Below are 12,935 nucleotides of genomic sequence, written 5' to 3' on the forward strand. Positions count from 1 at the left end.
AATATACAATTACGCCCACAGTGGCCAAATTACCAAATTACCCTCATAATTAACATATGAGCCCATATGCATGCATTCACCATCATATAATAATATAATTCACGTAAACATGCATATAATCATTAAATATTATAATAAATCAATTATGGCCCTCCCGGCCTCCTAATCAAGGTCCTAAACCTTATTAGGAAATTCGGGGCATTACACATTCGTTGGTGTCATGTCCGTAGTCGTTATGATAACAACAGAACTTGGAAGTGTCTCTTTTCGAAATATCCTTCTGAATGGGTGCAGGCTTCTTATAAGGCACACTGGAACTCGTGGCCTGATAAACCTCTCCCCGAGACTCAACAAGGGCAGTGTAGTTAGTGAACCGAGGTTCATAACGGTTACCCTTGGGTCATTTATTGTCGGAGGTAGAAGGCTCATTGTGTGGCCATTTTCCACCATTCTTGCCATTGCCGTTACCATTCCCGTTGCCGTTAGGTTTAGACCCATTGGCGGCTTTGGCGGGCTCGGCTGCTTTCTTATCCTTGCCTGAAGGCTTTCCATCGTCGGCTATGGCATCTTCGAGCTTGATGTAACGATCAGCCCGGTCCAAGAATTCCTGGGTAGTTCTAACCCCATCCTTCCGGAGGCTTTTCCAGAGAGGGGTGCGACGCCTAACCCCCGCGATTATGGCCATCATTTTTCCTTCGTCCACCACTGTTTTTGCTCCAGCTGCTGCTCGCATAAAGCGCTGGATGTAGTCCTTCAGCGATTCTCCATCCTGCTGGCGAATTTCAACCAGCTGGTTTGCCTCGGTCGGATGCACACGACCTGCATAGAACTGTCCGTAAAACTCCCTTACGAACATCTCCCAGGAAACTATGCTCACAGGAGGGAACTTAAAAAACCACTCCTGCGCGGCATCAGAAAGTGTTGCAGGGAAGATCCTACACTGAGCATCTTCGGACACTTTCTGAATGTCCATTTGTATCTCAAACTTATTGACGTGAGATACCGGGTCACCGTACCCATCAAAGTTCAGAAGCGTAGGCATTTTAAACTTGCTAGGAGTCTCTGCCATAGCTATCCTCTGGACAAAAGGAGTGCCTTTCCTCCTATCGTGGTCGATATGAGATGTTCTTCCCCCGACCAGCTGTTGCACCGCCTGGTTGAGGGCATCTATCTGGGCTTGCACAGCGATAGGAATCGTTGTGGCCTCTATTGCTGGGGGGATGTTCTCTCCATGCCGCTCGCGGCGATCGTTGAGCACATCTCTCAAGTCCTCATCTCTTCTCCGCTGCTCGCTAGCTTCGAGCCGGTTGAAGACGTTATTTTGCCTGGATTGCCCCTCAGCGTCCTGTTTGCCGGGTTGGTCATCCTGAGGTGGCTGATTCCTGTTTCCACCTCTTTCGTCATTCCTCCGACCGGAATTTCCTCTGCCGGAATCAGCCTCATCATAACCATTGCCATCTCTGAATCGCGATTGGCTATGACGGGATCGACTGTTTCCTCGATTTCCTTCCCAGGCTGAAACGTCCCGAGCGTTAGAGGGTGGCCTGCGTTGGTCGTTAGGTACCCGTGCATTATCATGCCGTGGGGGACCTCGGACCGCAGAGCCCAACTCTGAGTTCCTCCTGTTACCAGGAGGATGTTGTCCTCTGTTCGGAAGGTTCGGCTCGTCACCCCTATGGCGTCTAGGACTACGAGGCTGATGCTCGGTCCTATTCTGCCTCTGATGCGGGGGATTGCCGCGACCAGCTTGGGATGGAGGCTGTGCCTCAGGGTCCAGTGGGACATCGTCATGAGGCACCTGAGCCTGCTCGGGCCTTTACGGGCTCGAGGGTTGGATAGGCGGGCTAGGATTGGGACCCCTGTGGGGTGGCCCATTCGCAGGTTGATCAGGCTGCGAGGCAGGTGCAGCCTGATTCCTAGCCAATTGCAAGGCTGCCTCAAGGGCTGCCATGGCTTCGCTCTGGCGACGGTCCATCTCCGCCTGCCTCTCACTTAACTCTGCGCGCTACCGTTCAATCTCTTGTTGCTGCCGCGCCATGATTTCGGCAGCACTTTCCTGACTGGCCCTCAGATTGGCCAGCAACGCCCCCAGAGTACTCTTCAGCGTCGCGTCATCCATTTCTTCCTCCTCAAAGTCCAAATGTGGCTCATCCTCAGCCACGCTTGCAGGAGGAGGAGGAGGAGGCGGGTTTGATGGTGCGGCGGCGGCCACCTGTCCAGTTTTCCTTGCAGCTTTCGCCATTGGTTTTCTCAACGGTGATATATCAAGCTCTCAATGAAAGCACCAGAATGTTGACCCTGATTTTGGTCAACTGACACGGAGTCAGAATATGCTTGACGTTGATGAATGCGTTGAAAAGAACGTGATGACAAAAATAATAAGAACACGATATTTTATAGTGGTTCGGTCCCAGGATCTGGTAATAACCTACATCCACTTAGATTGTTATTGATGTGAGAATCAAAGGAGTGATCAAAGAACTAGGGTTCAATGAGTTTCACCCACCTCTGAAGAACAATACAATATGATTGATACGATAACTCTAATCCCAAGCGATTTAGAAGTCAGAAAAAGAAAAAGAAGGATCCTCTTCCCTGAGCCCTCTTCTTCTATTATAAGCTCAGGGAAGATTTACATTGATTTGTTACAGATATTATTTCCTAAATAATTGGATACTGAGGGAATCATGGGAGAGAATTTCGGATTCCATCATAACTGCCTAAGATTTCCTCCGCGTGTTACGTGCATACGACCAGACTGGTCGTATGAAAAAGACCGATCGCATAATGCCGAATGTCTTCCTGGTCGATAGTCGAACACAGGTTTTGCCAGGTGTCAGCCACATGCAATTAATTCCTGCCATGTCATTCACTTCTGATTTTTGGGATAACAGAACTATATAGCTAATGGCCATATTCTTATCCATTCATGAAGATATATATATATTTCAATATATATAAAAAATATGCAAAGAATCTCATACAACGATTAACATTTACAAATATATAGATTATTTTGGTACCAATTGTTGGAAAATATTTCTCTTGTGCAACGGAATACGATATATAATCCAATAAATTACAAATTATATATATATCAACATTTTATATAAATACAATTTCAAATTAAATAATAACAAACATTATATATGCAAATTAATATGAATATATTTATAATAACAAATATTATTAATATATTCATATTAAATAATAATTTATAAGAATCGCGTATGTACAAAGAATATAACTGTTTAACTATATATGAAAGTAGAATAATATTATTCTTCTCCAAATGCTGAGGTATGTTTTGAAAAATATTATGAACAAATGTTTTATACCTTAAGTAGAGGTAAGTAGGATAATTTGTGATTTAAAAAATTATTATATTATTTTTTTTAACTATAGACAATGTTTTTGTTTAGTTTTTTTTAAATGTTTATGTCATTTTATGTATAATATATGACATTGTTAATTTATTTAAAAATTATATAATAATTGAAAAAGTATAATAAAAAATAAATCAATACATTTAAAAAAAAAACATATAAACTGTAAAAATGTTATAAAAAGAAACATTTTTTAAGATAAAATCTTCATTATTATATAAGTGGTAGTTTTAAATAAATTTAGAACATGTAAATTTATTAAATTAATATATTTGATCATAATTAATTATTTAGACTAAATCAGCTGCATTCTCAAAAATTAATAATTAGAAATTAAAATTTTTTAAATCCCAAACTGAAACAAATGTTATATCATTTTTCTCTATTAGAAAGAGGGACAAATGATATATTTATTTTTTCTTATTCTCTAAAAACCCTCATTACTTTATGTTCTTCTTCTTCTTCTTCTCTTTCGCATCTCTGTCTCCGTTTTCTCTCCAGCAGCAGCCGAAAGGTCTTTGCACAAAAATTTCGTTCTTCACCTCACCACCTCCGACTCGCCATACTAGTCCACACTCACACCCACTCTTAGGTCGACGCCATTCTCACTTTCTCAGCCTCAGGTATGTTGTTCCCCGACTCCCCATTTCGGGTACTGCATTTTTCTATCATATATCTACGAATTATTACTGATCTTGGTTGGCTTTCATACAAACTATAATACCTTTCAAAGGCTGGTTTACATATACTGATATACATGCTTAATCTTTCACTCTTTGATTGTTTTATACTGAAAAGCTTTAGTATTGATAAAGTGTGGCTTATTAAGAGCTTTTGTTCTATGCAATTTATCATGATAACCTTTTATGTTATATTCATGTTATCAAAAAGTTCTTAGCAAAATATTGCGTATGAAGTGTTTGATAATAGTTACAAAAGAAACTATTAATTTGAATATGGTCTCTCAATAATCTCGATTTGAATAGGTGATCTACATGGTATAAGTATTTATAAAACTAGAAAATACACATTGCCTAACATATATATGCAAAGTTGGAAACGAAGAGAATGCCTTTTATGTAAAAAAAAAAAATAGAGAGAATGATTTGGATTATTATATGTTTAAAGATGCCCAGGTAGAAATTGATGATCTATCAATTTTTTGTATTTTCTTAGTAGCCAAATTTTAAAGGTGTTGTATTGTTTTAGCTTTTCAGTGTTTGCTCGCTACGGGTTTGATACAAGTCCACAAAGAATGTGAACTTTAACTCTTAACCAACAGTTTCCATTTCTTTGTTAAATAGTCTGCTACATTACCTGGAATTTAGAACAAGGACAATAGGTTTGACATGTTCTACCTACGCAGACTGTTTATATTTCACTTCAATGATTGAGCTTGTTTGTCAGTGTTGTCATACATTGCTTAAATCCACGCCAACGTATAATGTGATTTTAATAAAAAATCAAGAAAATCTAATGAAACCTTAAAGCTACGTGAGTTCTACTGAGATCATGATTTTACAATTAATTTATTTTTTGGTGCTAATTTCATTTTAATTAAGCAGTTAATTTTTTGGCTGTCTTTGGCTCATATATTTGTGTTTCTTAATGTTGTGTTCTCAACTAATGTAGTTACACTTAGTTTAAACACATATTTTCTCATTGAGTTAAGAAGTCAGTGCTTCAAAATCTATAAAGCTAGAAGTCATATCATGTATGAGAATAGAACATTTCGTTAAGTTGAGGAGAATGGTTTTTCTTTTCCCCCTCCCATGTTTGAATCAAGGTTATTGAACCTTGTCCTTTTGTCTTCGTAATATTGGACATTTGTATATTCAAGTTTTTCAACACAGAAAGGAAGTTAGATTTTTTTTTCCTTCTCTTCTTATGATTGTACTATGGTTTTGTTTGTAAAAAGGAAATGGTTATACCACCACCAACTAGGCCACCTAGTTTGACAAAGTATCTCAAGCCATATGTCTTGAAGATGCACTTCACGAACAAGTTCGTGACTGCCCAAGTTATTCATACACCAACTGCCACTGTAGCCTCTTCTGCTAGTTCTCAAGAAAAGGCATTGAGAGGAGTAATGGATTCTACTCGCGATGTGGCTGCTGCTGCAAAGATTGGCAAGTTATTGGCTGAGAGACTGTTGCTCAAGAATATCCCCGCAGTTGCTGTCCACTTGAAAAGAGAACAAAAATATCATGGTAAGGTTAAAGCTGTGGTAGATTCCGTGAAGGATGCAGGAGTAAAGCTGCTCTAAACACGACAAGGGTCAAGAAAATGAAAAGGGAAATTTATTGAATCTGACTCTTTTTGTGTGGAAAAATCACTTTGGCCAGATGTTGTGGGGAATGTAGGTGTGTTTGATGAAAATAATTGTTGTGATTGCTCTATGGTGTTCGTGTTTGATGAAAGATTTTAATCTACAACCCCTTTAAGAATTAAGATTGAATGAAAATATGCTAACGAACAAAGTGGAAAATGGAAATTAGTGTCATTTTTTTCATTGGCAAATGAAAATCAATTTGATGTAATTTTATCATACTCGAGCAAAATACTGTATAGATGCCCTCAACTCTTTGAAAGTTCGAGGTTTATATGATATTTAGATATTTCTCGATGTCCAAGTTGAAAAATATAGGGTATTTCATTCATTATCACGTCGGACATGCTAATTACACACACACAAAAAATATTCGTTAAAAAAGTTATATTATATCTAATCATAAAATTTGTCAAATTCGATTAGATTCCACAATCAGATCAGCGACGGTAATGTACAAGAAATCTGAGGAAAAACGGGGCTATGGCAGTTGCTAAAGTTTCTATTATCTTATGGTTGCCACATAGTTTATAATAATTTTTCAAATGGTAATGGGGTCTTGCATTGGTGTGACTAGTGTCATTGTACATATTAATCCAACTAAATTCGGTGTGGGAGCAGCCTCGGGCTGAGTCCTTGAATCAAGTCACGGTTGGAGTAGAACTCTCTTGATCAACTTAGAATACATAAGTGAACTTTTATGTACTTTCTTTATGCTGATATGTTAAAGTGGATTTTTTGTATTAATTTTTTTCTTAAGATTTTTAAAAGATTTTCACAAGTAACCACACTTAATAAATAAATTATTCAAAAGAGCAAATTTTAACTTTTGATTGTTGAAAAATTAATAATATAAATTGTTGAATGCTTCTTCCAATCTTTATCTTGTTTTTGGGAATTTAGTTTCTTCCACTGCTCTTAACATGGGAGATGTCGTCGGCCTCTGGCTAGCCTGGCCGAGAGGAGATGATCAATGATGGTGTTTAAGTTGGCAGGGCTTCTCTCAAGCGGTGACGAAGCCTCTCTCTTCTTTGGTGGAGGTTGGCTTTTCCCAACACATTCTCGGCCCCGTCGTCGCGTCGGACATGGAAGGCAGCGTAGGAATAGACGTTGTAGCTCCTGGGCTTCATGGATTCAAACTAGTTAGAGCAAATCCGACGTCTTTTGGCTTCTTCCTATGGCGTTTACGTAGTCTTGGGATCTCTCGGGGTTCGGATCTGGGGTTAGGAGGTTCATGGTGAAAGAGCGGCCTTCTAGTAGTGCGCTGTTGGGGTTTCGACCAGAGTTTGTGGCAACTTATTTTCTGTTGCTGAGATATTTCCTTGTTTGTGTTTTGTTTGCCTTACTATTTATATTGTTTCGTTCATGGTTTCAGATCTAATATTTTGATTCATCCTTGTGGTGGATTCCGTTGGGTTTGATCATTTGTTTGAGTAGCCTTTAGGGCTGTTTGTCTGAGTAGCTTTTAGGGCTGTTTGTGGGTGTTGTTGTCACCTGCTTGTGAGTGCTATTGTCACTCTTAATCCTTTAAGGGTCATTTGTTATGTGCAATTATTATGGTAGATTGTCAAAGTTCTTGCTATGAGAAATTAAGGTTCTTTTCCACTGTTAAGAGGCTTTTTAGCTAGGATTTAACTATAATTTTAGCAGATAGTCTGTTATTAATTTTCTTTTGAAGCTTTTGAACATTGTAAAGGCCAGATATGTGTATGTTGATCTTCTTGTAGGGAGATTTGTATTTGGACTTATCCTTTTTGCCATATAATAGAAATTACATTTACCTTTTAAAGAAAAAAAAATTGCATGCATCTATATACGCCTCTCATCACCTCCTTCTAGGTTAAATCTTCATGAATTTTTAAATTATATATTCACATACTTTCTAAAAAGTACTTAGTACAAATTGCTTGTTAGTAAATAATGAATCATTTTTATAAATATTTATGTTTAAGACAAATTAAAGTTCTCTTAATTAAAAATTATATTTTTTTTAAAACAGAAAATTGTAATTTATTTTTACTAATAATAGAAACATATACAAATATAAATAATTTAAATTTAAAAAATATTTTATTAAAATAAAAATTATTAGTAAAATTACAATATTCCATTTTCAAACTCATAATAAATTAAAGTAGGTATATTGGCGGCGATAATATCTAAAAAATTTCAAAAGTTACACTTTAATATCCAATTTTTTTTTTTTGCGGTAATAATACATAAATCTAGAATTTTTGTACAACCGTTAGTACTCACTGTTAATTGTTCGTTAAGTATTCACGTGGCACAAAAAATATTTCTTAAAAATAATAAATTAATTACTAAAATTGAAAAAGGGTAAAGAAAATGGAAAAAAAAATAAGGAAGAAGAAAAAGATGATTGTTGAATTTTATTTTCTATAGGATAATCACTTTGGCCAAATGTTGTGGAAATGGCTTTGTGATGTTGTCCAACTGTGGTTGTGTTTGCTAATGCAGTAAATATTTCTCTTGGACCATGCCAAAATTCGACTATCATTCTGATTGTTGATCCACAAATCACTCCACAAACAATTTAAAATTGAATGCAAATAAGCTAACGAATAGGATGAAAAATAGCATGAGACTAGCAATCTCGAAAGAATAAAAATCGGCTTCAAAAACCTTTGTTGTATGATAAAGATCAATTTGGAAATGAAAAGAAACTCACCATAAAATTGGATATGTCTAAGGCCTATGAATGGGTGGAGTGGAGTTTCCTTCCAATCATGATGAGAGGACATGGGTAAGAGGAAGCTTGGATTGGAAAGGTGTTTTTCTATTGTGTTCTTATCGATGTTGATTAATGGTGAAAAATGGGTTAATTTCACACTGAAAATAGCCTTTAAACACGATGACCCACTTTCTCCTTTTTTATTTCTCTTATGCTCATAGGGTTTGTCTTGCTTAATTAACATGGCAGGAAGGAGGAGGCTGATTCTGTTAGGAATGGTTAAATACATAGTAAAATTGGTCATGCACAAAGATGTTCAAAACCATTACGATTTCACTAAAGTCAACATGAGCAGGATGACTTTTGTTGTAGGCATTTAAAAATTATATTTTTGAGTCCAAATTTTTTATTTGGAGAATATAAATGTACCCAAAAAGTTTGGAGGTATTTGAAGATAATTTTGAGTCGATGTACGAGGTGATGAGTCAGCGAAGGTTGCATTGCATTGCCTGTTGAGAGACAATGCATCGCCTGTCTTATAAAAGTTACGACAGGCGATGCGTCGCCTACCAGGCGATGCGTCGCCTACCAGGCGACGCATCACCTGCATCGCATGGGCTATCCGTACAGAACCGTACAATTTCATGTTTTTTGCTCCAAAACTTATTTCAAAATGCTCTAATCTCATCGGTTAATACTAATGATGGTTCCTACACTATTTAAGGGATTCATATGAGATTGTGATGAATTGATCACTCTCCACTCTCTCTCTCTCTCTCTAAAACTCTCTCTCTAACTCATCAAGATTACTAGTTTTCTCCAAGATCTTCATCAAGAAAGCTTGACTTGTTTGAAGATCAAGCCTTATTAATCTCAATCTCATTCCACCATTGTAGTAGCTTCAAGAAATCTCTTATGGGAGGCTAGGAATAGAGATTTTTGGACAACAATTGTAATTGCGTCAAACCTTCTTATCATCTCCATTGCTTCTCACAAATGTCTATTCTTCCTCTCGATCTAATTTGTGTTTATCTTCTATTAAATCTATTGCTATATTGTAATTAATTCTCTTAAATTATAATATTATTGTTATGCTATAAGCAATACTCCCAATAGATTCACGGTGTTAAATTTTGGTAGTAATGGAGGTTGGGAATAGTGTCCTTAAAAACATTGTAGTTAACAAATGTTTTAAATGAAATAAATAATTGAATTGAATTATTATATATATAGACTATGTCCGATATTATGTTGATAATATTAAGTAAATATCAGAAAATTCCAATGTTTATCTATGTGGTCTTAATCTCATATTGGCATGAGAGGATCGAGATTAAGATAATAAACTTGAAACAGTTCGCAATAAAATAGAGTTATGGAATCTTTAGATTAATTACTGCTTGTACGGTTCGCTAGTGTTATGAATACAAGTGACCTAGATCCGGGTCACTAGTGTAATAGGACACTTTAGTGAAGGTACTTATTGACTGATGATTTAGCCAACGACACAGAGTCACTAAAATGATAAAACTTTATAAGTTTAATGCAAGAACTAAACAACCCAAATATTGGTAATAACCTACTTCCACTTCGTGTGTTTTATTGATGTATTATGAAACCTACGATCATCAAACTAGAGTTCACTGAGTTTCACAAGCTCCAAAAAAGGCTACAAAAGTCGTGTATAAAAAGCACTAGTTCTCTCTGAATACAAATTATTGCGTCCCCCTTTGAATGAGTCTCATGAATCCTATTTATAGGCTCAAGGATGCACATATGGGCCAATGGGCCCTGTCTAATTTTGTTACAAGCATATTTGAATAATAACAGAAATCATAATCTTTACACATAAATAGGGTCAAATATCTTTAAAATATTTGCCTTATAAATGTTTTTGAACTCAGGTGTCGTTACTACGACCAGACCTGGTCGCATATGCCAGCACCTCTTCTGCCGTACTGTTCAGAATCTTTCTTGAATCCATCGAGTAGCTTATACTCTGGTCGCTGGTCAACCTGAATGTAATCACTAAATAGTCACGTGCAACCCATGTGCTCACTGATTTTGCCACGTCAGCAAGTAAGTATTTTTCAGGGTAAACATTTGCTCCCCAAGTTTATTTTAATGCGATCAGCATTTAATAAACCTACTCGATTAGCAATCCATCTGACACGTCACATCTATCAGTACTTTTTTGAAAAAGCAAGTAATTATGACTTTTATAGTTTCCCAAAAATGTTTTGACGGTTACAACAATTCCCGACACATCGAAACCCTACTTCCATCATTACCTATTATTATTGCCCCGAGTAGTATAAATATAATCCCCCTTTACATTTTTCATTTCTTTACCCGAACCTTCTCTCTCATCAAAAACTCAGAAAAACCTTCAAGAAAACTCAGAGACTTTAGTGTAATTCGAGACGTCTTCGAGATACTCCGAGCCAAAATTTTGTGATTTCTCCTACAATCCATACTCCAAGTAAGTTTTCGAATCCATCCTCTTATTTTTGTAGAAATTTTCGTATATTCTGGTCTTGATTCACGAGTTTCCGTAATTGGGTTTCTACTGTTCTTGAGAAATTTCTTGGGTAACCAGGTTTAGGCTAACATACATAGAATAAGTATGCTAGAATAGAGATTTTAGGCAATCTAAAATACTATACAATGCGTAAAAAGCAACGTGGGGTATAGGTTCACTGATTTTGGGCCCAAAATCGAATTCGATTTTGAGTATTTCGAAAAAACTAGGTTTTTCCTGCCTGTGTTTCAGAGTTGAAAAGTTTTTCTGAAAAAACTTTTTACATTCACTTTTTAATCTGTTTTCCCAACTTTTTGCATGTTTTTTTATGTTTTTATCAAGAATTTGCTGGTCGTATAAAAGCCCAACTCTTATACATGAGCAACATTATCCTTGCTTTTCTCTTTCTTTTATCTATTGGTCGCAGATTCTCACTTCCCCCTTTGCTCATCTCAGATATTCATGCATGATCCCTGAGGTGGTGTGTAATGCCCTACCTCCTTAGAGTCGTTACTAAGTGAGTTTAAAACGTGCAATTAACTCGCTAATCGAGGTTTTAGGTTAAAAGTGAAGCTAAACTATAATAAAAAAAAACACATAATTTGAAAATGTATTCATTTATTGAAAATTATAAAGTGTTACACATTTGGGATCCCAAAATACTGTTTAGAAATATCTACAACTCAAAATATAATTAAAGTCGACTAAACGACAAAATTAGGTTTAACACAAACATCTCCCAAAAATACTTTTGGTCGTGGCAGCCAGGCAGGCCAACACATGTACACATCGCTTCACGCTATCCGTACTCATGGTTGGTCGACCTTCCTCTTGCCCTTACCTGCACCATAGAGCACCCGTGAGCCGAAGCCCAGCAAGAAAACTCCACACAAGCAAACAACATATGCATAGCTACCAATTAGCATACAATAAAACTGCCAACAGGCTAAACACATACGACCATGCCGTCCCGGGCACTTTCCCAGGCCCTGGGTTCGCAGTCTATACCGTGAGGATATCCCAGGTATCCAATAGGGATCTCACCCTGGAAACTCCCACTCCACATGCTTAACGCTACTCCTGGCCCCTTGCCATTCTTGGCCTTTGCCGTTCCCGGCCCTCGCCGTTCTCGGCCTTCACCATTCCCGACTCTTGCTGTTCATTCACAAATATGCACACGTAGCATAATTTAAATACTTAAACACATATAAACATAATTAATGGGGCTACGCCCAGCATCACAATCACATAGGGTTGTGCCCTGCATTACAAACTATAGGGCCACGCCCTGCTCTATGGGTACAACATTTTTCTTACCTGTGTCCCGAGCTTTCCGAGCACCGATATCCCGAGCACAGTCCCCTAGTCCGAGCCTTGCTGAAAACCTAGTCATAACGCATCAACAACATCCATCCATCAAGTTCTAATCCATTAAATAACTTTGGGTTATAATTCTAGTCTCCGAGACCTTGAATTCTATCAATCCAGGTGATAAAATCCATCCCGAGCCTTAACTTTCGGATTCCCGAGCCTAAAACCTTCTTGGGGTTCAAAAACCCACTAAGCTAGGGGAGGCCCTTGCCAAAGAGGCTGCTCGGATTGAGGGTGAGCGTGAGGAGGCTGCCCGGGTTCGGGCTCAACATTAGGAAACTTTGTCTAGGAAGGACGCCGAACATAAGAAGTCGATGGACAACCTGGAGGCGGAACTACGTCGTGTCCGTGGCTTAGAGGCTTCGATCAAAGCCCTTCTAGAGGCAGCTGAGGCCCAAATTCTCTAGGAGCACGAGAAGAAGGCAAACCTTGAGTCCCGAAGCCAGGCTTTGGAGGGCATGGTTCGGCTGGAGATGAAGTGAAGCGAGGAGGCTCGCCAGGAGAAGGAGCAAGCTGAGGAGATGTTGGCAGTCACTTTTGACGAGGCCATTTACATGGCCTGGCTCCAAGACAAGAACATGAATCTCCTCCTCTATCCGGATCCAGCTGCAAAGAGGGCTGAATTCGAAGCCAAGG

At 37.9% G+C, this 12,935-nt stretch overlaps 1 protein-coding gene across 1 annotated transcript; it reads left to right on the forward strand.

The window, feature by feature from the left end:
• The first annotated feature begins 3,816 nt into the window (after nucleotides 1–3,816).
• LOC133830825 (uncharacterized) lies at nucleotides 3,817–7,327 on the forward strand. Its single transcript, XM_062260904.1, has 2 exons — nucleotides 3,817–4,009; nucleotides 5,305–7,327. Exon 2 carries the CDS (start codon nucleotides 5,308–5,310, stop codon nucleotides 5,650–5,652), a length of 345 nt encoding a protein of 114 aa, XP_062116888.1. The 5' UTR covers nucleotides 3,817–4,009; nucleotides 5,305–5,307; the 3' UTR covers nucleotides 5,653–7,327.
• The last annotated feature ends 5,608 nt before the right edge of the window (nucleotides 7,328–12,935 follow it).

This window comes from Humulus lupulus, chromosome 4 (genome assembly GCF_963169125.1).
Source record: "Humulus lupulus chromosome 4, drHumLupu1.1, whole genome shotgun sequence".
NCBI classification, from domain to species: domain Eukaryota; kingdom Viridiplantae; phylum Streptophyta; class Magnoliopsida; order Rosales; family Cannabaceae; genus Humulus; species Humulus lupulus.

Bases quoted from the DNA above. Each gene is read 5' to 3' on its own strand.
- LOC133830825 (XM_062260904.1), top strand. From the start codon at position 5,308: ATGGTTATACCACCACCAACTAGGCCACCTAGTTTGACAAAGTATCTC.